Raw genomic sequence first — 26,522 nt, forward strand, 5'->3', positions numbered from 1 at the left:
TTCCCAGAGAGATACATACAAAAGAATTCTAGAGCCAGGCAAAATAAAAGTTCTGCTCTGCAAAGCCAAGAAGCTTCATGTTGGGAATCAGTACCTAGAATTGCTGCATTCCTTCCTCCTGCCTTGTAAGAGTGAAAACTTTATATTCTTTCTAAGAATTTGGCTTGATGAAATCAGCTGTTATTTGCCAAACACAATGAATTAAATTCTTTAAAATCTCCATTTCATTAGCTCTCTGGATGCACCCTGAATATCTGTTCTTGTGTTGTCCATCCCTTCTTTTCTTAAGCATGCAAGAAATCTTCTCAGTTCAAAGCCAGAAGATTTACTAGATTTCTCAACTCTCCAAAATTTCCTGTTATTTTAACAATATAGAGATTAATTTACACATTTTGACTCAATCATATGTAACTTTTCTTCTGGGGATGCTGAGAGGATATCTGGTCTCAAGAACTTCAGAGCTTCTTTTTGGCTCTGCCTCGTAATTACAGTATGATCTCCTGGTTCCTGTCTTTTGTTGGAGATCTTGACATGAGGATCTGATGACATAGATGATGAGAATCATCATGAATGATGATTCTGTCTTCCCTTTATGTATCTGTGAGGTGAAATTACAGTTTCTTATGTGTGTATGTGAATGCACACATCTTAAATCCCTGATGTGTTATGCTGTATAATCATCTTAATTTCTCATGAAATTATTTTTGATAGTATTTCATTGTTCTTTTGAAGTTTCCACTGGCAAATTAGTTCTGTCTGTAAATACTATGTCCTTTTACAGTCATACACTCAATACATATTGATTATTTTGATCAAGAGGTAATCTGTTCAGATTTCCTCTATGAAAAGATTAAATTGAGGGGCAGGGGATGTTCAGTAGTAGATTTGAAACATTGCTGTGAATAAGATTTGGATTTTAAGCTGTTTGACTAAGTTCTTTCATTGTTTTAGCTGCAGATTTTAACAACAGCTTTTGCCTATTTTTGTGTACCCTAGAGATCCAGTGATGCCAAAAATTTCTTTTGAATCAATTGGTAATAGATATCTGTTCACATACTTAAGATTCTTTTCTGTAATGCTTATTCATAGGGATGGTCTCATTGACTTCAGTAAGGTTATTTGTGTAAATTCTAGTTGATCTCAACAAGAATTATGCAACTGGAACCCCAGTGACCTCTTATAAGTAGCATAATCTGGGTTGTGTTCCAAGTCTTCCATAAGGGCTTTAGAAGATATTTTCAGATTTTGGATTAAAATGCCATTTTGGCATTTTAATCTGATGGCTTGAAACATTTTTTGAATGATTAAAGACATCTGCCTAGTCTAAGCATAGGGAATAACCATATTATTAATAACAATGTGATATGTATGACTGAATGTTGCTTTTTAAAGTAGTATTTACTACATATAGTATCTTATTGTCCTCCATTTCATGTAAATTTAAAATCCCAAAAACGCTTTCCCAGAAGCTATTCCAGATTTCCTCAGCCCTATCAACAGTGAAACCATTAGTGCTGAAGTAGGCAGTATTTTGAATACTTAAGAATTGATTGAAAGCTTGTGGTTAATAGGCAGTATAGAAGGATTTGTGCAGCTCTTTAACAAATATTAGATGCCAACATGCTTTAGTTCAAAAAGAAGTTGCAGAGGCAAAAAGCCAGTTGCAGGACTAGTTTAAACTGAGTGCCCTGTGGCTGATTTGAAATAACAGAACATAAAGCTCATACATTGTGTGGCAGTTTTCAGAAGCACTCTCATGAGACTGTTCCCTTCTACTTTTAAGGAACTGTGCTGAATCCAAACAACTAACATGTTTTGTTTTCAGTGTGTCCTGTTCTTGTGCTCCCAGTCTTCGTTCTCCAGATTTATACCAGTTACTCTAACAATCCTTATGTCTTCTAATGTTGAAAAAGACTTCTATGCATACACCTTATAGAGTAGGTTGACAGGGTGCTTCCAGGGTGCTTGGAAATTCTAAGATCGTCCAAATATTTTTATTAGAGAGGCAGTGGAGAAGATGTATTCAGTCACAAGAGGCAAAAAATTCCACTGCCGATTACTTGCAGATCATATGAACATTCATTAATAGTGTTTCTGTATAGCTGGCAGTCCTGCCCATCTTTATATTACAGTTAATTTCAAAACCATACCTGTCCTTGACCAAAAAAAAGTGTAACATTTACAGAGATCAGACTTGCAGATAGATTTTTTTCCTTTGAAAACTGAATGGACATGACATTCTCTAGCCTCATATTTTTGTGAGGTATAAAATAGTGTGAACCCTCTCAATGCACAATGGAGATCATTAATATATGCAGTACATTATGAATATTCATCCTCAGCACACTATGGTTTCTGGCATTGCTTCCACTAGTATTTTATGCATTCATTTCTTTCATGTTGTCCTAACAAAGTGTGGTTGATTTATTTCCTAATCTTAGTGAATGTGAACTTCCTTGGTTGGCTGAAAAACTTACACTTTTGTAATTCCCCTACACCCAGCAAGAGGCGAAGGGAAAAGTTCTTTATTCATTAAGTAATCTGTTTCTTTTCTTATTTTTTTTTTCCCCTCAAATCTCAGCTTGGAAACCAGAAAGTAACTGCCCCTGTGATGGAGGTAAATGCTTCACAGACACACAGACAAACAGCAACAGAAGCTTCTCCACTGCCTCTTCCTTCTCCTGTGGTACCAGTTAACAGAGCCTCTTTCTCACCAGACAGTGGCACCCATCTAGTACCATATTTTTTGCCAACGCTTGATGATTTTTTGCCTTCACGCTTTTATAAGACCCCAGCCCTCTCACAGTTTTCATATAAGTGCCCATACCTAGCTCCTGACAGTATTATCCACAGGAACGACACAGCCTCTGTGAGCACAGACTCTGCCATGAGTGAGTGCTCCTCCCGCACAGTGAGTGAGTCCTCCACAGCCATTCTAGATGAGCTGCAGACTTGTAGCTATGATACTACTGACTGCTCTGAAACACCTTCCCCAACCTTGAGCCAGATGTCTGCTGTGTCAGATGGCACCACCTTAACCAACACTGCTGCCACTTCTCATGTAATTATGCTTCCTTTTTTCCTCCTCCATTTTGTTTGAACAGGTTGTCAAAAGGGAACAGAATTCGACCTTGTCTGTTATCCCATTACACAGACAAGTATTTTGGTAGTAATTTTCCATGGTCACCATCTCACAGTGTTTTGCAACAGTTGTTTAAAAAAAAAATCATTGACATAGCAGATTTGGGAGTAGGAAATGATTGTTGCACAGTTCTGTGGTCAGCTAAAGTGTATCAAACACTTTGCTTAAAAGAAAATAAATTCAAGAAATACCTGTTCCAAACGCGTTAAAAGTAAGCATTCCATAGAGTTTGAAGAGATTGGTTTAAAATATTGTTAACAATTTACAGGTTTGTGGAGTTTGTAGGCTCTGGACTTACCACCATTTTTGATTCACACTGAGATGCAGATTTCAATAATGTGATTTGTAAATTCATAGTAAATGTTGGCAGTATTTAATGCGGTTTTTCCCCAGCCATGACGACTGACTGCACAAAACTGGTTTTCTCTCCTCTAATTAACCTTTTCCTCTCCTAAGCACAGTTTCTTATAGGACTGAACTGCATAAGTAACCTTGTATACCCAAGTGTCCTGTTACTTTTCTCTTGGTTAAGTCAAGAGAAAAACCAGTATGCAGGTAGACACTTCATACATACATTCACTTTTCTGTACCTTAGTATACTCATATATGGGGAGAAAGAAGGTATGGAATCTGGGTCAAACCCAGATCACTTCTGATTTCTTTTGAGATTATCCACATGATTAAAATGAGTCAGAACAAAGCCTTCATTTAAATTGAGCAATTCATTGCTGAATTGCAAAACAGAGGGATGTTCTGAATCCAAAGTTTTATTGGGTCACAGCAGTCTTCAAACTTTGTACAAATACTTTAGCATACTGTAATTTTCAAGCCTGAACATATTCCCTATAAAATAATTTTCCTGCGTTCTTCTTGCTTATGTAGTTTGAAATTGTAGAATCGAATGGAAGCTTGGAAATGGAAGTACACATTAGATTTTTTCCTTTTCTGGAGTTCCATGACTGTCACAAACTACAATCAATTCTGAGTGTTTAAGCTTAATTCAGTGTCTTGAGGTCAGGCATGTGTTGTGCAGCATTCTTGTAGAGAACTGCTCAGACATCCATAGTGGGACCTCTCTCCCTGTCTCAGCAGAGAGGAAGTTAGAAAGCAGCTCCAGTCCCAGATGGATGTCTTCTTCTGTTCTGATTTGGAAATCCAGAGAGCTTCTCTTTCTGATGCTCAGGAAAATGACAGGAATTTTAAACCTGATACCTAGGAGGAATTTTTACAAGATATTGATTGTCTTGCTCTAGAAGTAGGTGGCTCTGCTTGCAGTGGAAGACAGGTTAAGTATACTGGAGAAAAAAATATTAATAGAGGTTCCTAGGGAAAGGAATACCGTGAAAAATGATTATTTTCCCAGTAAATTGAAAAAAAGTGCATTTTGGTTGAATAGTGGTCTTTTTCCATATTGTCTTCTTCCCCCACAGATTACCTAGGAAAGCAAAATGTCTAATTCATGAATAGGTATCTTAAATTATTTCACTTCCTTGTAAAATCTGGGAATAAACTGTCACCTGGACCTAAAGTTCCTAAAATTCTCAGATTGAAATAACAGTAACTACCAAATGATTCCAAGGGAGGGAAAGGCCTTTGAAACCGTAAAACTGTCTTTTATAGCTAGCCTATAAACCATGCAAGATGCATCAGATAAACAAATTAAATAGCCACCTTCACAAAGAGAAAATCATTAGAAACTAAGAAATTATAGCTGAGCTGAGATCCTCTCTAAGACTTTTAGAAGCAAACCCAAAAATGTCATGTATGAGCATGCCACATACACATTTATGACTGATGTCCTTCAACTACTTGTGTGGGTCCTGTTTTCATGATATTGTGTACTACTTAGTGTAAGTACCTTGCTGTCTAACTGAGCTATTTGGTAACATCCTTCTAAGGAATATCTAAATTTTTTATTGCAGAAATTCATAAGAGTATCTTTCCAGTCTGCAAAACTCACACCAGTTCTGCTCAGAGAAACAAAAGCCATAGTAAATGAGTAAGAAGGTGTAAGGCTCTGCACGTAGTTGCACCTTGCCTTCCCTAGAAACAAGCTTTCCCACGAAGACAATATGTAGGCAAAGAGAATGGGTGAATGCCTGAAGTAGAGGAGAGATGGCTGGCCTCATCTTAAAACCTTATCTGAAAACATGCCTTCATACTTCTTGAAATGCTGTTTTTGAGTTACGTAGCTTTTCTATTCTTACATCTCCCAAGCTGGTTTTTTTGGTTTTTTGGAGGAGAGGATCATGTAAGAAAAGCCAACTTAGTTTTGATTCTAGAATTTACTGAGAGGAGACATTTAAACACAAAACTTTCAATGGAGACATCACCACAAGAGAAGCTTTTCAGCTCACGCATGAAAACAGGCATCCTTAAAATAAGAAACCCCTAAATGCATCTAGGAGTTCACACGATGTCTGCATAAGACCCAGAAATTTTTTTTCTCTCTTAGCTATAGGAGGCCAAGGTGTTAAAAATTTCAAATCAATTCAGTAATCTCTGAAATAAAAATGTATACAGAAGGTCATGAATCATTTGATTTTTATTTGTAAAAATAATATGCATTTTAATATGTTTTTATTTATGCTTTTCTGCTTCAGGTAGTCTCTTGTTTACATCTGCAGCATGTTTTAGTTCATTTGTTATATACAACTGAGCAAAGTTTGTAGTTCTTCCAATTCAGATTTAAAGAACAGTTCTGCATTAAAGGAGATGTTGCAGAGAGCTTCCCTTGCTTTTCTGCTGAAATATTCACTACCCTCTTATTTCATTCAGTGCTTTGTCAGTATCTCAGTTTTGATTCTTTCAATACTCCCCATAAAAGTGATACAGCCCCAATGCAGGGATTCTAAACCTGGGGGCAGGTAGTTTACTCTTGTGAAGTACCTCTAGTGACTGAAGCCTAAATGGCTTTAGGTGCTTAATGCTTTATTGCCAGTTTGCATAGCTCTCCCATTTTTGATTTTGTTCTGTCATTTTGTCGTTGTGGGTTGTTGGGTTTTTTAATTGGTGCTGTTTGTTTTTATTGTGATAGATTACATATCAGCATCCCATGGTCACTCCAGCTGGCTTCCATTTTTTAAAGAAATTTTCGCTCACTCTTTTCAGCTAGTCCTAATGAGACTTTTCCCTTCAGTCTGCACAGAAGTTCCCATTAATATCAGTAGTGCTTGAGCATAGGCACTAAGGGAATATGTCTCTTGGTGTGAGGGATCTGTGGCAGACAGCCTTTGTCACACAATGTTAGGAGCGTTTACTGCCATCTTCATTTTATATTGCTGTCAGACATCTGCAAACCTTGTTTGTGCCATCTTCATTGCCTTGACCGTGATCTTTCCATCACCTTCCCATGACAGCCTGCATCACAGACAGCACACACAAGGAGAGAAGGGGGGAGGTACAAGGTATCTAAGGAACACATTCTGCACCCTTTGTGATAAGTTTTGTGTTTCAGTGAATGCAGCTGCCTTATGGCTGTGTACCTGACAACTGGTTATTGTTGCGTGGATGACAGTCTTGCATCACTCTTTCTTTGGGATAGCAGTCGGAGGGCTTTGTGTGTAGTTTAATGGGATATTGTTTTGTCTCTCTCAGGCTCAGATCACAGTGAATGGGAATTCTGGCACTGCTGCCAGCCCAGTGAGTCACTTTCAAAGGCCTTTTTCCCCTTCTTCAGCTTACCCTCCACCAGCTTCACTCAATTCCAACATCGTTATCATGCAGCATGGCAGGATGATGGGTAAGCCTCACACAGAATGTTTGCTTTATGCATTACACAGCATATTCTCATTCATGTGGCAAAGACTGCAAACAGTTGCAAAGTGCTTCATGTTCATAATGAAGGTATTGTCTATTCACCTTCCTTGGGAAGTAAGTGCAAAAAAACAACAGCATTTATTGTTAGGTACAGTAGTGATCCTGAACAGGAGTTGCTATTAAGTTTTATTACCTAGGTGTGTGGGCTAACCTCTTTCCAATTTTCTACTGGCTTTACCAAAGAAGGGATGTCTATCAAAATAGCTCAACCTGTCCAGCCCCTTCAGATTTAGCCTTAAGAAACCAAGGGCCAACTTTGCACATTGCTCCTCCCCACAACTTCCGTATTTCCTCAGCAGAAATACTGTCAGCAAAGGGAGGGGCTCTGGGCTTTTAAAAACCTAAAGCCACATCAATCTAAAATTTGTCCATGTTACTTTTTAGGACATTTTTAATTTAAAAATTAAATACAAACCAAATATTATCAGCCTTAGGCTCTTTGCCAGTATAATCCTGTTTCGCCAAGAGAATGATTTCCTTGCTGCTTTTTCTACTAGTGTTTTGCATATTCAGATAAGATTATACATGCAAAACAACTTTAATGTGGTCCCAGAGTTTACATTTTTGTTGTGCTTGCAGGGAAATTAGGTGACAGTTCTCGCTCTGAGAATTACATCTTAGAAAAATGCTACTGTCATCATAGTGATAAGTACAAAAACTGTATGCATGGGTTTCTCCACATCCCAGAATTCTAGGTTTTTTGATTGCTTCCAGGTTGCTGATCTAAAAACCTATCAGTACTGGTTTGGATATACCTAAAATACGTATTTTCCCATGACTTTCACTCTTGTATGATCCTGAAGTTCTGTCTTCCACAGTAACAGCCTAATTTAATTCTCTTTGCTCATACAAAAATCCCTCTGATGGTCTTAGTTTGAGGCCTGTGAGGAATGAAGGATCAAATCCAAAATGTTTTCTAAATTTAACATCATGCATTTTAGGAAAAAGTTCCAAATATTCAGACGTTTACCACACCGAGTTGCCCGTCACCATATATGTGTAGCACTGAATTATTTACAGGATTTCAGACTTGAGTAAACAGCCATACCAAAGCCAGCACTGCAGTGGGAGTGAGCAGAAATATTCAAATTAAAATTAGAGCTTTCAGTCACCGGAGCTCCTTTTGCAGACTCGTATTACAGTTCATCTGTTTTTCTTCAGAATAATCAGTGGATATTAATGCTACATGAAATTGTAACTGTCACCATTAGTGTTAGAACATGTATTTTCACTCCCTGCATTCATTTATCCTGCAGTGGAAATGTCTCACTGTACCTGCACTTGCAAAATAGAGGCTTTGTCATAGCAGCCCACTAATTTACTGAAACCTGCTGCCTGAAGGAGTAGGGCTCTTTTTCCTGTATACAGGAAAGTGTGCGTTGTCTGCAGAAGTACAAATTTTCGTGTCACATCCCAGCACTGAGGTGTTCTTTGTTAAGTAAAGTACTCTGCATTTTAGAAGGAAATGGTAATAGTGATGTATTAATTTCATTAGTTATAAAGGAAGATTTGAGGGGGAAGGGTAGAAATACTGCAAGTCACTACAAAACAGCAGCAGCCTGCACAGTTCACCTGAATTACTGTAGGTGGACCATCAGATTGCTCTGCAGGTGCCGGGTTACCGAAGACCATTTTTATGGATTATATGTAGAGTCACATAAACATATCAACACACATTAAGGGAAGAACATTTTATGTCAGAATTTGTTTCTTAAAAATGTTAATGCATCAAAACTTCATGTTTCTAAGCGCATATCACATAAGTTTTTGTGCAAGGCTGTTTGCTGTGCTTACAGAAAAGCAATTTTCTATAGTTTGCTAGACTTTAGGGGTGGAAGTTTTGAAATTATGTCACTAGTTTCCAAGGAATGGGTAGAAAAGGTGCAAGAGTTTGATTTATAGGAGAAAGGCTGCTGCACCTTTCTCAATAGATTTTGCTGTGTTTGTGGGTTTTTTTCTCTTTTTTGTGAGCAAGGCATTGTGAAAAAGTACTTCTACTCTAATTCTGAGTTTAATAGCTTGTCTAGTCCTTAAATAAGTTTATAATTCTGTTAATGTAACATTAAGTAGGGCAAAGCCCTAGTTACGGTGGTATTTCTTAAAATAATGTATATGTGTGGGATTAAGATTGTCAGTCTTTGTACAGCATACTAAAATGGGGAAGTGTGTTTTAACTGCCAAGTATGATTATTGTGTCATTACACAATATTCTGTCATGTTATCTTTACAGAGTCCACAGAGACATACTCACAGCATGTTCAGAATGTTGGCAGCACCACCACCACCAGTACAATACCAATCTGTAGATCCTCAGAAGAAGAAAAAAAAATTACAGTAATTAAAGCTCCACATTATGCAGGGATTGGCCCGGTAGATGAATCTGGAATCCCTACAGCAATTAGAACGGTAGGAAATTCTGGGAAATCTGTGTATGAACTCATACAATGAACTGATTGTTGGTAATGGGTTTTTCACATTCTTCTACTCTTATATAATTTGGAATACAGCGTGCGTAATCAGCGGCCTTGTGAATATAATATTGTGTGTTGACGAAAAGAAGAATGCTGATGGGAGCATAATTGGGCAACCTCATGTTTCTAGTTTTAATTAGAAGTAGCCAAAATTTTGTATCTTTCTTGTGTCTCTTGTAGTTTTTGCCTTTTGGAGGTGCACGGTAATTGCATTTGGTTTATTTCTAAAATAAAGTTTATGCATACTATGTATGTGTGTGTGTGTGTGTGCACAAATCTTCATATATATGTGTGTGTGTGTGTATATGTAAAAACCTTATGCTTCTGCATTTCTTGGGGCAGTGTTCTCATGTCATCAGGGTAGCGTGGAAATGCATAGTTTTGTTCTGGTGGCAGTCTAAGGGAGTAGCATTTTCGTGGCAGTGCAGTAAATAATCATTGTGCCCTTGAGTGACACGTAAACGAATAGCTGGGGAGCCCTTTCATTGTGACCAGCCCAGTTTTGATCATCTGCCGCTGGTCACTGCTTGAGTGGTCCCAGGATGTCAAACTGAAGAGTTTTGTTTTCACTATGCTGAAGCATTCTTTCCACTCTGCTGTCAGGGCAGCCTCTTCTGGCTGCTCCAGAGAGCACAGAGGCAGTTGCACTAGGTCTGTAAAGGCAGCACTTACTGGCCTTCCCAGCAAGAGAAGAACTGCTGTGCTGGACGGAGAAAGTGAGAAGAGTGGGAGCCAGGATGAAAGCGTCAGAGCCCTTGCAGGTGAAGTCTAAGTGAGGTGCAGGGATGTAGCAGCTGTTGGATGAATCCTGTCTGCCAATATTGACATATGGGGCTGTATTTTATTGCCAAGAACTGCTTCAAGGGACTGAAAAATTAGGGGAATTGATGAAATCAGGAATTGATGGAGAAAATCAGTAGGTAAAAATCAGGTTAAGTGGTGAGATGGGGACAATTTTTATAAGAATGGGGGAGAAACTCTGGCATTTCTTGCTTTATTTTTGACATAAATAGTAATACGATCCAAATCTCTTAAAAATGAAGACATTTCTTTGCAACAATGCTCTAGGTTCCTGTCCTCTTTTTAAGGAAATAGTCCCTTTGCTTTATATTGGATATAGTAATTGGTTTTGTGCCTTTTTAGTAGCAGATTGTTCTAATAAGGTGCGTATCAGTTATATAAGATTATAACAGAAATCCCCCTTAAGTGTGCCTAATGAAGCTGGCAATCTGCCAAACTATATTTAACTTTTGGGTTGTATGATCTGAGTCTCTGAGATTTTCTCCTAAAAATGTAATTCTGTTTGAATTAGGACATTTTGCTGCTGGTTTTCTTCTGGGTTTTTTTATGTTTCAATTTCAAGAAACCTTATAGCCTGTAATCTTAGTCTTCTAGAAATTATTCTCACAATGAGTTATAAATTAAAATTTTATGCTAGTGTGTGTATGTGTAAGAGTGTGTCTGATGTGGTATTCTGCATCCTTATTCTGCTGCCTTAAGACACAGCCGATAGTAGAATTGTTTTCAAGATACTCATTTGAGATTACTTGAAGCGTGCATGAGTGTATTTCAGCCCTGTGTACCCCAGCTGTGCAAGAACAAAGTTGGTATAATTGTCAGCAAAAGACTCAAATATGCTGCACCTTGCAAAAGTGCTAAAATTGCATTTTCCATTAATAGTAGAAGGTAGGGTATGTCACCTGCCCTTACTCCAAGGTCAGTGAGCAATCCAAATAGGAATCTTCTCCCAGAAAGTTCAGCCTCAGTCCATCTGAAAAGAGAATTTTTCAAATTAGTTCAATTTATCATTGCATGTAAAGTTTAGAAGTTTCTTATTCTTCCATCTTTGCAAAAGTGGCAACAGTCTATCAAAAAAGCAGTACATGAAGATTCATGGATGATAGGTAACATACACATTGTGTTCCAAAATGCTGTGCTGCTCAAAGTTAAGCTTGTCAGTAAGCAATCAGGAATATCTGTGTTCCAGACCTTGAGTGCTTTTCAGGAGTAGAGAGATTTTGGAAGATGTGATTCTCTCCTCCAAGTCTGTCTTTACTCTCAGAACATGGTTTGTCACAGCTGTTTAGGCAAGGAAAACAGAATTATGTTCTCTTCTTTCTATTCCTGCTAACCCATTCTGTCCCAGGCTTCTGAGAAGGGAAGGACTCCTATAAAGCTTTTTCAGCTTGTTCCTGTTATGCCACTTTAGCTCCTTCCATTCCATTTCAGCATGTTCCTGTTATGCCACTTTAGCTCCTTCTAGCTCTGGGAAATGCAAGTCTGAAAATTCAGATCGTTGTTAGGTTCTGCCTTTGTGCCAAGCCCTGCCCCAAAGATGGTAAAATTCCAAGACACTAGAAGTGAAGTCTCTGAAAAAGAGAGGGTAAAATGCTGTTCACTCAGAAAAGCATTCGATCAAATATAGCACCATTTACCACTGATGGGCACCTGGGAAAGGAAAAAACAGATTCATGGAAAGCAGTCATGAAAGACTGTACTGTTTTAGTCTATCCAAAATGATTGCTTTATATCTAACTATCAAAATTAATCTGTAGACTGAAAAGGCCTCTACTTAGTAAGAATGAAAAAAAAGTCAAGTCCCACTAGGTTTCTTTTCCATACTTAGTGATGTAATATTCCAGCTTGAAAAAAAAATAAGCAAACCCCTCCCTCCCAAAAAAAGCCCACGGGAAGTCTCAGAATATTCTGAGTTGGAAGGGACCCACAAGGATCATCAAGTCCAGCTCTTAAGTGAAAGCTGATCCGGGGATCCAAGCATTATTAGCACCCTGCTCCCACCAACTGAGCTAATCTCAGGGTCATAGAGGCCTCCTTTAATTGCATACTTCCTGATGGATGATTACAATGCTGCAGTGGTTATGGACTCCTCCTAGGAAGCAATTGCAGTTACTTCTTATGTCCTCTACGTGCTATTTGGCTTATTTTTTTATCCACATATTATGACACTATGTTCCAACATTTAATTGCATCAGCTATAATATATGCAAAGCAGGATGGCATCTGAATGGCTTGGTGCATTATAATATATTAAATGTATAGTATTGAATACTGTCAATTCCTCAAACTATATTGGTGTGTGGGATTAGTGAATATAAGTTGAGAAAATGTATTTCAAAATTAATGTATTCTACTTCTTAGCTAATCCTATCTGGTTTATAACTTAAAGCCAACTTAACTGGCTGAGGCTTGAAACGCCTAGGAGTGGTTTGAGGGGGAGATGATGAGAGAAACAAACATTTGAATGTCCGGAAAGATGTTGGGAAAGCATCTTCGCTAATCATGTGGGAGCTTCTCCATGCCTGATCTCTATGTGGGAGCCTCCTTTGACTTTGTGGAGGACCTGGCGATGCTTGACGAACAGTAGGAACATAGCAGTAGTATTTATGCATTATTTGCAATTCGTTCAGCTACCACTGGTTGGAAGACTCTTCTTGGCTCAATACAATCAGAAAGGCAGTCTCAGTATCATGGGACTGGTGCAGGTTTCTGTTGCTGTGGCAAATGAGGAGAAGCAGGGAGGGTATGCCCATCAGCGTGAATTCCTTCAGACCTCCTGGCCTAGTAAACTTTTGAGTATATACTATCCTGAGCACCAAACAGCATACTTGTTTCAAGTCCAGCTAAATTATTCTAACCAAAGTTCCGATGGTATAGATATTTAATACCTTCAGGAAACAATATTAAAATTACCCCAATCTGCTTCTGAATAACTTGTTCTTGGCAGAACTCAGCCGTATTGGTAGATGGGGGAAGGGACCTATCTTGACAAAACTGGATCTCCTTTATCTCTATCTTGCAAGCAGGTCTAGGTAAAAAGCATAACTCTCTGCTTGAATTTTTTTCTTACCTGGGAAATCCCCGAGTTCTTCAACTGAGTGTCAGCTCTTCTTTTAAGCATTGTTCTAATATTATTTAGTAGCAATTTTATGAGAATTCAATTATGAGTCCTCAAAATACAGGAGCATTTCTGTCTAGTCCCTTATAGTAAGAGCTCACCATTGTAAACAAAACATATTCATTATATACAGAAACTGTAACAAGTAATTGTGGCAAAAGTGTGATTTAGTAAAGATGGCAGCGTGTGGTGAACACACTCAAATTGTCCCGTATTCTGTAGGGGAGAATTTGTAGATTTTTGCTTTTTGTGGTAAAGAGGAGTAAGGAAAGTGATTGGAAATTTAGTATTAGCTAGTGCAAGATAATGCACTTCAAGAGGGGTCCTTCGAATTTTCCGTGTACCATGAGGTTCGAAGATAATTTTTTTTTTGGTTGCCCAGAGAAGCTGTGGATGCCCCATCCATGGAGGTGTTCAAGGTCATACTGGATGGGCTCCAAGCAACCTGGCCTAGTGAAAGTTGTCCCTGTCCATGGAAGGGATGTTAGAACTTGATGATCTTTCAGGTGCCTTTCAACCCAGGCCATTCTATGATTCCATTATTCTCTGCATTAAAACTTCTGCTTTTCTGACTACTGTGGGACAAGTAAAATTTTAGCATCTAAGAAGAATAGTACTGAAAACATATTTGCCTTTGTCTTACTCTTCTGAAATACTATCATCCTACCTCAAAGAAAATTGCAGCAAAAGAGAAAATGCAGAAGGGTTAAGAGAGAAAAAGAAGCACAAGCAGGTGTTGATATGAGCAGTTTGGGACTCTTGGGATTACTTTGTTTGCAAAAGTAAGGATAAGTATCATTAAATGAGTGATTATTGAAAGATATATTGTATTCACTTTTCTCAGAAGAGAAAAACAATTTAAAATTAAGTTGTCTGGAAAGGGCTTTTAAAACTGGTAAAAGGAATACTCCTTGTTTACAGTCCCAACATTAACTCTGAAATATAGTGTGGTCTTAGTTCTTTTCTCAGTAGTATTACAAAGTTTCTCTGCATCATTTAGCAATTACATTTTGAAAGTAATTTAAGCCAGGAGGTCAAAAAAAGCTCTTCTTACCTGCTTGTAATCATAACTGCTGAGGTGTTTCTATTTTCCTGTAAAGAGTCTAGCATTCACTGTTATCAGATGTAGGGCACTAAGATGATAAATTCTTGATCTACTTGATCTAGCACTAATTCCTGTGTTCTGAACCATTGTACTCTCACAAGGTCAGAGTCCAAGACTGACTAAATCTTCAGTGTCTTGCAAAATTTGTTACAGGAATTCCTCGATAAAATGCATAAATACATTCAAAATAAATGAAAATTACTAAATTGAATAGGGAATAATGTATAATAGACTTTCTGTCCAGAATCACATTAAATGTCTGATCTAATCTGTACATATGGGTATTTTTATTTTGTTGTTAATTTTTAAAACTGTGTTTTTTTAGACAGTTGACAGGCCAAAGGATTGGTACAAGACAATGTTCAAGCAAATCCATATGGTTCACAAGCCTGGTGAGTATGTTCTTGTCTTTGTCTCCTCATGTCCAGTTTGAGGGATGAGAAATTGTCTACCGTAGATCTCCTGCCGTCTGTACTGCCTTTCTTTTGGAGAACTCCAGTGTTAGAACAGCATGGGCTAGTAAACAGGCTGGTTTAAGGATAAATTTCATGCCTGAATTTAGTTGTTATCATAGAATATCTTACTTGGTTTTGCTGAAAAGGAGCTTTGGTGACATTGCTAGCTTTAATGTCCTTACAATTTTCACCAAGGATGTCAGGAAACTGTATAAATGGCAATTATGCTCATTATACCTCTGGAAGGAAGGAGACTATTTATCTGAGGTAGAGCTAACATTCAGTATGGTCACACAGAATGTTAGTGGGAGAGTAAGAAATGTAGGCAGGAGAATGTTGGCTTACAAGATCTATTTTGAACACTAGTCACGTAGTAGATATTTAGGGCTGCCTTTTGTGATAGGAACAACAGCTTAACAGTCTGTAGCAGAGGAGAGCTGACAAAAGGAAGAAATTGAGCTTGAGGAAGGGAAAAGAACAGACAAAAAGTAATTTGCAATTTGGTGCCAACTTTGTAAGCATGCAATATGAGCGATAGGACCAGAAGATACCATTTTAACAATAAGGTGGTAAAAACAGCCTATGGTAAGTATAATGGGAAGATAGAGTCTTCCAAAAGCACCTATGAGATGAGGAAAAGAAATACAGTGCTTAATTGCCTACCAGTCTTCTGTTTGTATTTGCAAAAACAAAGCTCAGTTTCTGCGATGAACTGGCATGTATGGCACTACTGTAACATCTGTATTTCTTTTTGTAGATGACGACACAGACTTGTATAATACTGCATATGCATACGGTACTGGTAGGAATTATTCCCTATTCAAAATGATGCTTTTGTTAATGTCAGCAAGTAATGGTGTAGTTAACTCTTCACACTCACTTTTATAATGCTTGTAGAGACACTTTTTATTGTCTTGCTTGATCTCAGTTGTTCATGCCTTTTTCCCACAAATGAAACAAGTTTTAGTTGCATTTTTACTACAGAAATTAATTGCAGCTGTGGACCTCTTACTGCAGAGGGACATTGTAACACTGTAGTTTCTTGATTACATTGCATTTATTTTCACTAGAGATTGTGAGTAACCTTGTGAGTTTCCTTACAGAAATGGAAAGGGAAGTACTGTGTGAAAATTAAAATACTAATTACTGACATGGAAAGACAAAAAGAATATATTGAATACACCTTAAAAATAGGCAGCAAGAGTGCATAATAAAACTGATTTTTTTATGAACTTGTCCATTTTTGCTATAGGCATTCATGTTGACGTTATTTAGCTGCAAGAAAAGACATACTCATCTAAGATACATAATCGTGTCTTAAGAAGATTGTAGCCATATGGTAAAATTATTTCCAAAAAAAGCAGACATGAAAGCATTAATTGACTATGTGCATAAAAGCCATAGTGCCTTCTGCAAAAATGCCATTCAAAATATTTCCATTCCAGTTTTTGTTGCATTCGACATGCTCTCAGTAGTGCCTTTTTCTATGCTGTTGAGAGGATTTGTTGTGGGTCAGTGGTTTGACATCTCTTTATACTCTTGTGATCCTCTTCAAGATACACTATTGCCTTATCATCACAAAATAATGAATTATTAAAACAATGAAAAAAGGTGTGTTTCCTGCCTCTTTTCTACCTTCTGAACGTAGAACAACTGAGCAACAGGATGAGCCTGGAGATTAATTACAGGCTGTCATTAACAGCTGTGATGGATATATACACCCATTTGCTCCTCCATCAAATTAGTAATGAATTTATTTTAACTGTACTGCACTTTATCTATGTGTTTGTAATTTTATGTAGAAATATATACTAAGTTCTCCAATGAGCTACATAATACACAGCAATGTACTTTTAAATGTGCATGTACATGTTTTTGTAACCTTGTAGTTTTATTGAGTTACTGTGGGTTTTTGTAGCATTCCATGTTGTGCTTTTTTAAGACTTACTCTCATGCCATGACTGTTTCTGGTTTTGTTTTATGTTAGGTAGCTACAGTCCATCCTTCTCTGCTCAGGCACACCCAGCTGCAAAGACACAGACGTACAGACCACTGTCCAAAAGCGCTTCTGACAGCAGCTCCAATGCCTTTAAGGTCTCATCCCCTCTGCCACCCCATGTGCCACCTCCAGTACCACCACATCGTATGAGGCAAAGGTCTACACCAGAAAAGTAAGTTAGTGCATTTTCAAAAGGTGTTCTTGCTAAGTACAACATTCCAATTGCAGAAGATAACAAAGGGTAAAATAGCAGCTCTGGAATAATATGACTTCAAGGGCCAGTCAGGTGGTGAGGGGTGATCTTCGCCAGGAGTCTGGGCATCGTGCATGGTGCTGTCATTTCTTCAGTGTGATAAAGAAGTGTTTATTCTTATTCATTATGCGAACATGAGCATTAAGGATTTTTATTCTCATTAGTGTGTTTTTCCTGCTTATTGTGTTTCAGAACAGTCTGTACTCTAGGAGCTGTCTTCAATAGTTTGTCTCTGAGTAGGAAAGGCCATTTATTGTATCCAGAAGCAAAGAGAATGGATCTAAAAAATTATGTAATTCAAAATTCAAGGGAGACCAAAACTATGTTAAGAGTGTAGCAGTCAACCCACATTTCCCCAGAGCTCAGAAGTACTTTATATCCCCATTTTTTTCAATCTTCATTTTGGTAGACCAAGACAGTGTTTACAGATTAAAGAGGCATTTCAGATATCTCACGGTTTTCTATCCAAATTTTCTGCACAAAACCAAGTCCCACGGGTTAGAGTCCAGTCTGGAAAAAGTTAGTAATGAATAACTCAGAAAAGAAGTGCTTATCCTTTTGATAAAACCATGCAAGAGACCTGCACACAAATTCTGTTGACTTCAGCATATCTGTAAGTATTAGCTCAAGCAAAAATCTTCTTTAGTGTTCACATTAGTTAATACTACATGTTAATGTAATACTATGCTTTTTATGCATTTATATGTGTGTGGGTATTTTTATGTTATATATTAAAAGGGTAGTATTTTACCTTTCATCTATGCCTACAAGCCCACCTCTCTTGGTTACACTCAAGCAACAGAAGATAATTTGACCATTTTTGTCAGCTTGGACATTGTAAACATATTTATATGTAGAAATTTAATTCTATTAAAGAGTTTCAAGCAATTAGGAGTTTGAATAAAATATTATGAGGGAAGACCATAGTATGTGTTTAAAACTAAAACACGACTGTGGCTTTTAGAAAAATTTGTAGATAGTGGCAATCCAAAATGTAATTCAGTAGATACACACACTGCAGAGGAAGGTGAGATTGCTTGATGGTTACTGATTTTGGCTTCCCTGTTGCCGAGGGCAGGTTGTCAAGAGGAAATGCTAAAGGTTAGGGTTGGGCTGCCTTGCAGAGGCCATGAGGCTTGAATTTTGTTAGCAGGTCATACAGAAGTGCAGATTTTTTTAGCAAGACACCAAGATGTGGAACTGTTTAGCTTTGATCTCTAAAAGTCGTGTGAGACATTGTCCTGTGCTAGGCCGAATGCCTTGGTCACAGAAATTAAGACTTGTTGCAGTTCCTTTTAAGCTTGGAAATAACTGCTCAGCACTGAACTCGGCTATTTAACCTCTCCTTTTAATCTCCTGCATGATAAGACAGGCAGTGAAAATCTGTGTTCTCCAGGCCAGGGGATGCCAAACACGTTAATTATGCTTTGCCTGCTGCTGAAAGCGATGGCTCGTCAATCTTTTCCTGCCATTGAGAGGTTCTTTTTTTAATTGCCTATAAAGCCAGAGTATTTAAAATCTCACATAAGAGGCTTAGGTCCACATGTATCACAGTTTCATAGCTGAGAGGCAAGATATGGTTTGCATTAGCAGTTGAGCTCGAAAATATAGTCCACACAGGATAAAAAGCTGAACACTGTAAATTAGTTGAACTGAGTGTGAATCAGAATTTCAGTATAATCCTTTTTTCTTCAGTGGCTTGCGGTATAATGCAACTTGATCAGAACATTTCCATTTTCCTGTTCATTCTCAAAAAATGCAACCTTTTCTACTCTGAAAATAATTTTTTTCCTCAGTGAAAATAAACAATAAAGCCATGTAGAGCTACTTCCCTTGAAATGTAGGGCATTTTATAAATAGAGGTGTCTGTGTCCCAGAAATGCACTTGAAAGCATACTATAAACAAAAGCTACCCCATAGATTTTTTTAAGGCACATGACATGTGCATTATTATGTCAGGTCACATCAAACCAAGTCACACCAGAAAGACCAATAGAACTGATAAAATTTAATCAGTGTGTGGTCTTTCTTATCATAAATACAGGCAATAGCTGGTAGTATCTCCCCTTCCCTTTCCTCCAACCTTTGAGTTACCAGTGGGTCATTTTACACAGAGTTAAATAAAAATATGTTTGAGCTACAGTTTTCCAAGTACAGTGGAGGTACGTACTACAAGAACTGCCATGAAAAGGTAGCTCTCACTGTAACTAGCTAAGTATTCTCCCAAAATAATATGACATAGTAAATGATTGAAAAAATATAGTAGTATGGGTTAGTTTTTATTCTTTGGATAGCACTATTAAATTGAAAGCAAGTTTGTAATTATAGAGAAAATGTATACATTTCTATTCAGAATTCAACTGCCAAGTTCTTCCTCTTGTTTATCGATTCAAGATAGAAAAACAATATACTGCTTACAAGGATATTCAGGAGCAATTCTCCTACAGATCAGGATAATGACCATTACACTGTCTTTTTAAATAATTCCTCATTTTTTGCCTCAGAAAATTTTATAGCTTCTTCAATATGGCCTTATCATCATATTACGTGATGACAAAAATATCTACCACTTGCCTATATTAGTAGAATGCACGAAGCATGTATAGTTATTTGCAATGGTTTGCAGTGCCATGGTATTTTGACATGGTATGCAGGGAAGTTTTTAAACTGGTCTACTAGTTGAAATAAAAGTATGAGTGAGCACAGACTGGACATCTCTAGTGTTTTTCTTGCTGTACTGAGCATACCTGCTGTAAACAGGTTAAGAAGATACAGTGAAGCACTGGGATGCCAGGCTAGACATTCCACAGCTGAGATCTGGAAAGAGTAACCATTCTGAATGTGATTTGGCTTTGCAAGTTTCTGTTGTACAGAGCTGTAAAGCATGTGGTGATGACAGTAAATTAGCTCAGTTGCTTGTGTTTGTTGTTTAGGAACGAGTGGGATCCTCCTGACAGAAAGGTAGATACTCGCAAGTTCCGTTCTGAACCAAGAAGTATTTTTGAATATGAGCCGGGAAAGTCATCAATCCTTGAGCACGAAAGACCGGTAAGACACATAAATGAAATGGGTAATACAGTAAGAGATTTGGTAAGAGGTTCTCTTTTTATTATTTACTACTAATAATAACCACTTAGAGGATATTGAAGATCCTTTTTCAAATACATTTTGCAGCAATTTGTCTTTGCTCTTATCTCATGACTGTATTGAAAATGGGTTTGGCTTATTTGCTAAACTTACATCTTCGGTGTTCCCAAGAAATCACCACCATGCAAACCTCATGGACGTTAGGCAGAACAGGTGGAAACAGCTTTTTCTAATTGGTATGCATCTCCAGCACTTATTTGCAGTAATATTAACAGCACATATGATACCTGATTAAATAATGTGTAAAAATAAAATATTTGCATTTTCAGGATGTGCTGAATTGTATACCTAAGGAGATTTTGGTCAAATACTGGCCAAGGTTGCCCAGACAGGACTGACACAGCCCTGAGCAACCTGATATGATTAGACCTACCTTTAGCAGGAGGTTGGGCTAGATGACATCTGAGGGTCCTTTCCAGCCTCAAATGCTCTGATTACAGAGTGTCCATTAACATGTAATTGGAGGTCTTTATTCCTGTTTTCTGAGCAATGATTGCAATTGTGGAATAAAGCTGTGCTTAGTGCTTGCAAAATGACAATTAACAGAAGTTTTCATTTGCTGAAAGACACATTCACCCAGCCCTTCTAATTTAGCTTTGTGCTATAATAACAACTTTTTTATTTTAGGAAAGCTGTTATGTATCAATGGCAGTATTTTCTTTTCTTGGTGTTTTACGTTGAGGTTGAAATGTTTGAGGGAGTCCAGTTTTGAAGAAGAGCTTTATGAAATCAGTACTGGATTGTTATTTACTTCTGTATTCCATGCTTGTTCACAGAATTTATTTTGCCAATTTAAAGCAAATTAAGGAAGTATTTGAATTTCAGAATATGCAGCATATCAACAATGTGAAACACCTGAATCAAGCACCTTTTCCTTTGTTTTTGAGGTCTTTGCAGGAATCTAATTTTTGTTAGCTAGAATACACCAAGCTCTTTTTCTGTGAAACTGAGTTCTTTCAGAACTGATGTGTTTTTCAAGGAGGAAATTGGCATTTCTGTAGGAACTGGGAATGAATCAGTATAATTAGTATCTGAGCGCAGATGAACTTAACAAATAATTTTATTTAAAAGGTGGTGTCATTTGTTCCAAGGACTTTTTAAGTCCCATGGCTGCATTATAAACACTGAGGTAATTTTCCAGCCTTCCCAATGCCAAAGAGTAATAGCAGATTCAAGGTAAAAATAAGAAAATTATACTGATTTCAGTGTATTCCAAGAATCGCCTCACTTTTCTAATAAATTACATTTTCCTCTAATGTAATGTGAACAAAAATAATTCATGTAAGAATTGCACTGCTAATGAATATCATCAGAGCTAGTTTTTCAATTCTAGCAAACTAATGAAATAACAAAAAAGTGAGGTTTGCTGACTGTTCCTGAATCCTTTTTTCTACTTGCTTATGCATTTTACTTTTGCTGATCTAAATCAAGAGATGGAATTTTGGGCTTTGTTTGGTCCTTAAAATATTTTCATGCAGAAAAGCTTTAGTCATGTTGTACCTAATAAGCAGTATCCATCAAGGGTAAGGTCATATTTTATCATCTGAAGCTTAGACTAAAAGTTTAGGTTTAGCTGATGTACATACAAGGAAGCATCTCTTTGTATCAGAAATTTTAAAAGCTGAGAAAAGAATATTCATGTACAGAATTGTGAGATTTTTTTGTTTATGTATGATTCAGAGCTGTAAAAACTTGGAAATTAATATAAGATGAAAGTTGTGCTGACACTAGTGTAACATAGTTGAAAAAAATAGGGAGCTATCACAGTTTTATCAGTCTGGAATTTCTACTGTTGACAAAGATGCTATTTAGCTTTATGTACTTAATACATTGCAGTGTCTGCAATTCAAAAAAATACTCCTCTTTTTCTCCAATGTCATCGAAACCATGGACTTGTTTCCTAAAATGGATGTTTGCTTTCCATTAATAGGTAAACGGGCAATGTAACAACTTAATCTTACTCATGTGTAAATGAAATTAAATTTTATTATTTACGAGTTTCTACCTTGTATATGAGAAGCAATTCCTTCATCCATGTACATATATCTATTTCTGCAGTAGAGTATGTAAGGAAAAATCTCAGTGTTACTGTAAAAAAACCATAAAATTGGTACAAGCAATGCCTCTATTTTCATTGGTTGTTTTAGTCTAAGCATAAAAGTCTACATGTGCTAGTCAAATAAAACTGTGAGGTTGAATTATAGTTCTACGTTTTTTAATCTCTGTTCAGCATACAAATTTTCTACTGAGTTTATATGCAAGAAGAATTCATGATTAGAAGAAATTTTTTAAAATTACTGTTTTGTCAAATGCCAGAAATAGACTGGGCTTGCTTCGTGATGTACATCTGTTGTTTTTTATTTTGTTTGGTTTTTACTGTAGTGAAAAAATTGAAATTTTCTTTAGAACATGCACATTTGGTTGCTTTTGACATCTCAAGCTGGTTATCAGAATGTTCTGCTTGGTATGCTTAATATGTCATTAAAAAAATATTTCTTCTTATAAAGAAATAGACTAAGTCCATCTGGTAGTAGACTTGGAGCTACCACAGCTGTTTAAAAGTAGTCCAAAAGAAAAAAAAATGGAAAAGCAAAACCAAATTCTTTAGAGATAATAAAATGACAAACTCAAATTTACAACAGACATCTCAGCCCACTGTTCCAGACAGGCTTCAGTTTGGTGTCTGAACCTGCAAATGCAAAATATTGGTTTACGTGTGAGGACCATTTAACTTGTGAGTTTAGATGCACAGTTTTGATTATTACCTGTGAATGTCTATTTGTGTATCAAATCAAGAACAGGCAAAGCTACATGTAATACTACAGATGTAATTTTTTTCATTGTCTGTGTTCTATACTTGAGTGTGCCAATGCAGTGTTGTGTTGACTATCTGTTGCAAAAGGCAAAAGGAGTAAGGTTACTTAGTGATCTTTAGTAGTATATTTTCAACAAATAAAATATTACTAAATTACTAGATGAAGGATAGATTGTAGGAACATTACTTGACTGACAAGCCATAAAAAGGGATTTTCCTTTATTGCTTTTACCTTCTATTTCAGTAGTTTGGGGGATACTTTGTGAGACTAAGCCAAGTGCAACTTTTAAGTCAAAATGATTCATTCATTTTAAGTCTCTTAGAAGCGGAGATAATAGAAAAAGGTCTGTCAGCAAAACTGACTCCAAAACCCAAGCCAAATCAATTGCCTGGGCATTGATCTTGGTAGAACAGGGAATGCAGTCTCCCTCCAGAACTGGCAGGCAGCAGGGCATTTGCAGACTTCAGTGCTCAGTTTCCGTTTGTTTGCTGCCCTCTGCGGTTGAAGCTGTAAATTGAAGTGGGACTTGTCTGCGTGGAGTTAGCTGTACATACTTTGTAACAGTCTCATTTCATTTGCAACTACTACACGAGAAGAACTGTAAACTCAGAAGCTAGATAAAATACTCGCTTTCTAGATTTTTCTTTACCGGCAGAAATAGGAGGGGTTTTAAGCTTGCAGCTAATTGCAAGAGTATTTGAAGTTGAAAAGAGAGGCAACTCCCATTCTCATTTTTATCTCCTTGGCTGGCTGGGGGGAGCCCAGCTGATCTTGCCTCCCAGCAAGGAGGGACATGGGTCCATCACTGTGTAGGTGTGGGGCTGCTGCTCTTCAGGGCACCTTGAGGCTCACAAGGCTGGCACTTGCTACCCAAGCAAGTAATGTCAGTAGGCCTGGATTTCTAGTGCCAAAAGCTCCACAACTCCAACCCTATATACATTTCAAGTGATTTATTTATTTATTTATTTTATGTAAATACACCCATTTGCTGATGTCAAAATTTCTATGCAAATTAATTTTTTGGTAGAATATAAAGGTAAAAGCATGCAGTATATCAACATACGGTAACTTAGTTTGGAGAAAGGATGGTAAAGAATTGTTCAGTAATGTCTCCTCAGATTATCCATATAATTATATATAACAATGTAAATTGTGGAATTTTTTTTAAGGTAAGCAAAAAACCTCTAAATATGGCAAGCTTTCTCTGTAATGGGAACCAGGTTGATACACAGCAAAGTTATCTTCTGCATTATGAATTTGTCATTTTTTGCCCTCATGTCTTCATATCTCTGTAGAAGAGAATTCTGTGGTTTTTTCTTAAATTAGTCATAGTCTCTATTAAATCCACACATTTTTTAGCAGTCAGTTCATGAAACTAATTTCAGTGGTGTTTCTCTACTAAAAGCTTGGGGATCTATAGTTGAGTTCAAGCCCTTGTCCTTAGTACTGCTGAGATACAGCTGTGGATGGTGGAAATCTCAGGGCAAAACTCCAGAACAGCTTCACTTCATAACCCAGCTGTGGAGCACAGCAAATTTTTAATCAGTGACATTCACTTCCCTTTCCATTCACAGGAATATTACTTCCCCTATTTGAAAGGACACTGTGAAGATAAGTGTATAAAAGAACAGTCGGGGTCCAGATATTGCATGAACAGCTCATATATATGTGAGCACCAAGGTAGTTCTGAAGTGGTTTTGACCTTTCAAGAGAGCAGAGTTGGCAGGCTGTCACAGTAATATCAAAAGCAGCAAGAAAAGTCCTGTAAGATGTTTAATTACATGAAATAGTCATGAGCACAATGTTATCTTTTGCAGAAAGCAGAAGTAGCTCTATGTGATTGCTCTGGTGTATTGGTGACAGTTTGACTCCAGAGGAAAAAGTGTTACATACTTGATCACCAGTATCATTCTTTATGCAGGACCCTGTTTTCTTTGATGATTGTTTTCTAGGGCACATCATAATTAGTGTCTAGGTTCTGATAATTACACTTTCGGAGAACCAGATTTTAAATTCAGAAATGTCTTTAACAAGAGGATTTCTCTGTTTCAGAGACCTTTAACCCAACAGTTCACTGTAATTCTGTGCTGCACGAAAGCCTACATCAGATGCTACAAAGAAACTGAAGCTATTTAGAAAGTAATTAATGCAGCCAAGTTTACAGTCGATTAGATATCCCATTTAGATCTGTACTGTTTTGCACCGTCATGTTTTCATGCTACTTGAATAAATCTGTCAATTATTCTTCTGTTCACTGAAGAATTTCCTTAATGCTATCTTCAATTGCTACTTTATCCCTTGCCTGTGAGAATTTTCAGATGAAAACAATGTATTTCACTGTCAACAAAAATGCTTCATTATGTCAACAAGGCCATGTGAGATAAAGCATTTCACAGTACTACTGAAACAAATATTATGGAATGCATAATTTTTTTGTTCCCTATGTTTTGACCATAGGACTAAAATACACCAGTTCCTTTTCATGTGCTGAAGTGGCTTCTCAACATAGTGATGCTTGCATGATGCATAACTTCCTTATCTCTGCTCAGCGCTTGCTTCAAGACATCAAGATTCAGAATTAACATGCTTTGTTGAGAAGACAAGGAATGACCGAAAGCAATACAGATAAAGTTGTGTCTTTAATGCTGATTAGATGGGCAATTTCTTGCTTATGCTGGAGAAGACAATCATTTAAACCATCTTCCTAACAAGGAATCTTTAGCAGCATTAAATGTAATTAACTAATGCAGTGATGTTAAAGAAAAGGTCAAAGAGCCCTCTTAGCTTTAAAGGTGTAATTTTAAAACATTTAACATCTTCCAGTCCTTGGAAGAACATCAACAAAAAGCAAAGTATTAAAGCTACCAGTCAATGACAGCTCTTGAACAAGAATATTCTCTATCTTAAGTACCATCTTCATTCTTTGATTTTATTCCATTTCTTTCCCCATATTTGTTTTATGTCTGTGTGTTTGTTGTTAGAGTGACATAGCATTTCTAGCACTTTGCTCAGTGTATGCCTTTTCCTTCCCTTTTCCTTCACAACTGCTCCAGACTGATCGCATAAACCCAGATGACATAGATTTAGAAAACGAACCCTGGTATAAATTCTTTTCAGAGCTGGAGTTTGGACGTCTGGTAAGTGAGGACAGAATATTGGTATTTACACATTAGGAAAAAATATTTTTAGAATTAGGAATTTAAATTACCAGATTCAGCAAGTATATGCCAGTAAAATTAATATAATTTTTTTTTGAGGAAGGGCAGTGAAGTCCCATGAATATAAGTATTTTTTTTTCAAATAGACTCTTAACTTGCCAGAGTAGTTACAGTAATAGCTTTAAGAAGGAGTATGTATTAGACATATAGTAGTGTGTAAGTATTTAATAACAAATTTCAT

At 37.1% G+C, this 26,522-nt stretch overlaps 1 protein-coding gene across 43 annotated transcripts in view; it reads left to right on the plus strand.

Annotated features, from left to right (window-relative positions):
- SORBS2 (sorbin and SH3 domain containing 2) overlaps positions 1–26,522 on the plus strand; it is a 199,256-nt gene that overhangs the window by 134,377 nt on the left and 38,357 nt on the right. For 17 of the 43 annotated variants that reach the window (XM_017744439.1, XM_017744457.1, XM_017744438.1 and 14 more), the window contains 8 exons: positions 2,582–2,617; positions 6,740–6,884; positions 9,192–9,367; positions 14,779–14,845; positions 15,666–15,710; positions 16,896–17,079; positions 20,094–20,208; positions 26,177–26,260. In XM_017744439.1, the coding sequence (XP_017599928.1) occupies positions 2,582–2,617; positions 6,740–6,884; positions 9,192–9,367; positions 14,779–14,845; positions 15,666–15,710; positions 16,896–17,079; positions 20,094–20,208; positions 26,177–26,260 (852 nt within the window). The other 26 variants (XM_017744449.1, XM_017744477.1, XM_017744472.1 and 23 more) reach the window with 14 other exon arrangements.

The sequence above is a fragment of the Corvus brachyrhynchos genome, unplaced genomic scaffold (genome assembly GCF_000691975.1).
Source record: "Corvus brachyrhynchos isolate BGI_N302 unplaced genomic scaffold, ASM69197v1 scaffold17, whole genome shotgun sequence".
NCBI classification, from domain to species: domain Eukaryota; kingdom Metazoa; phylum Chordata; class Aves; order Passeriformes; family Corvidae; genus Corvus; species Corvus brachyrhynchos.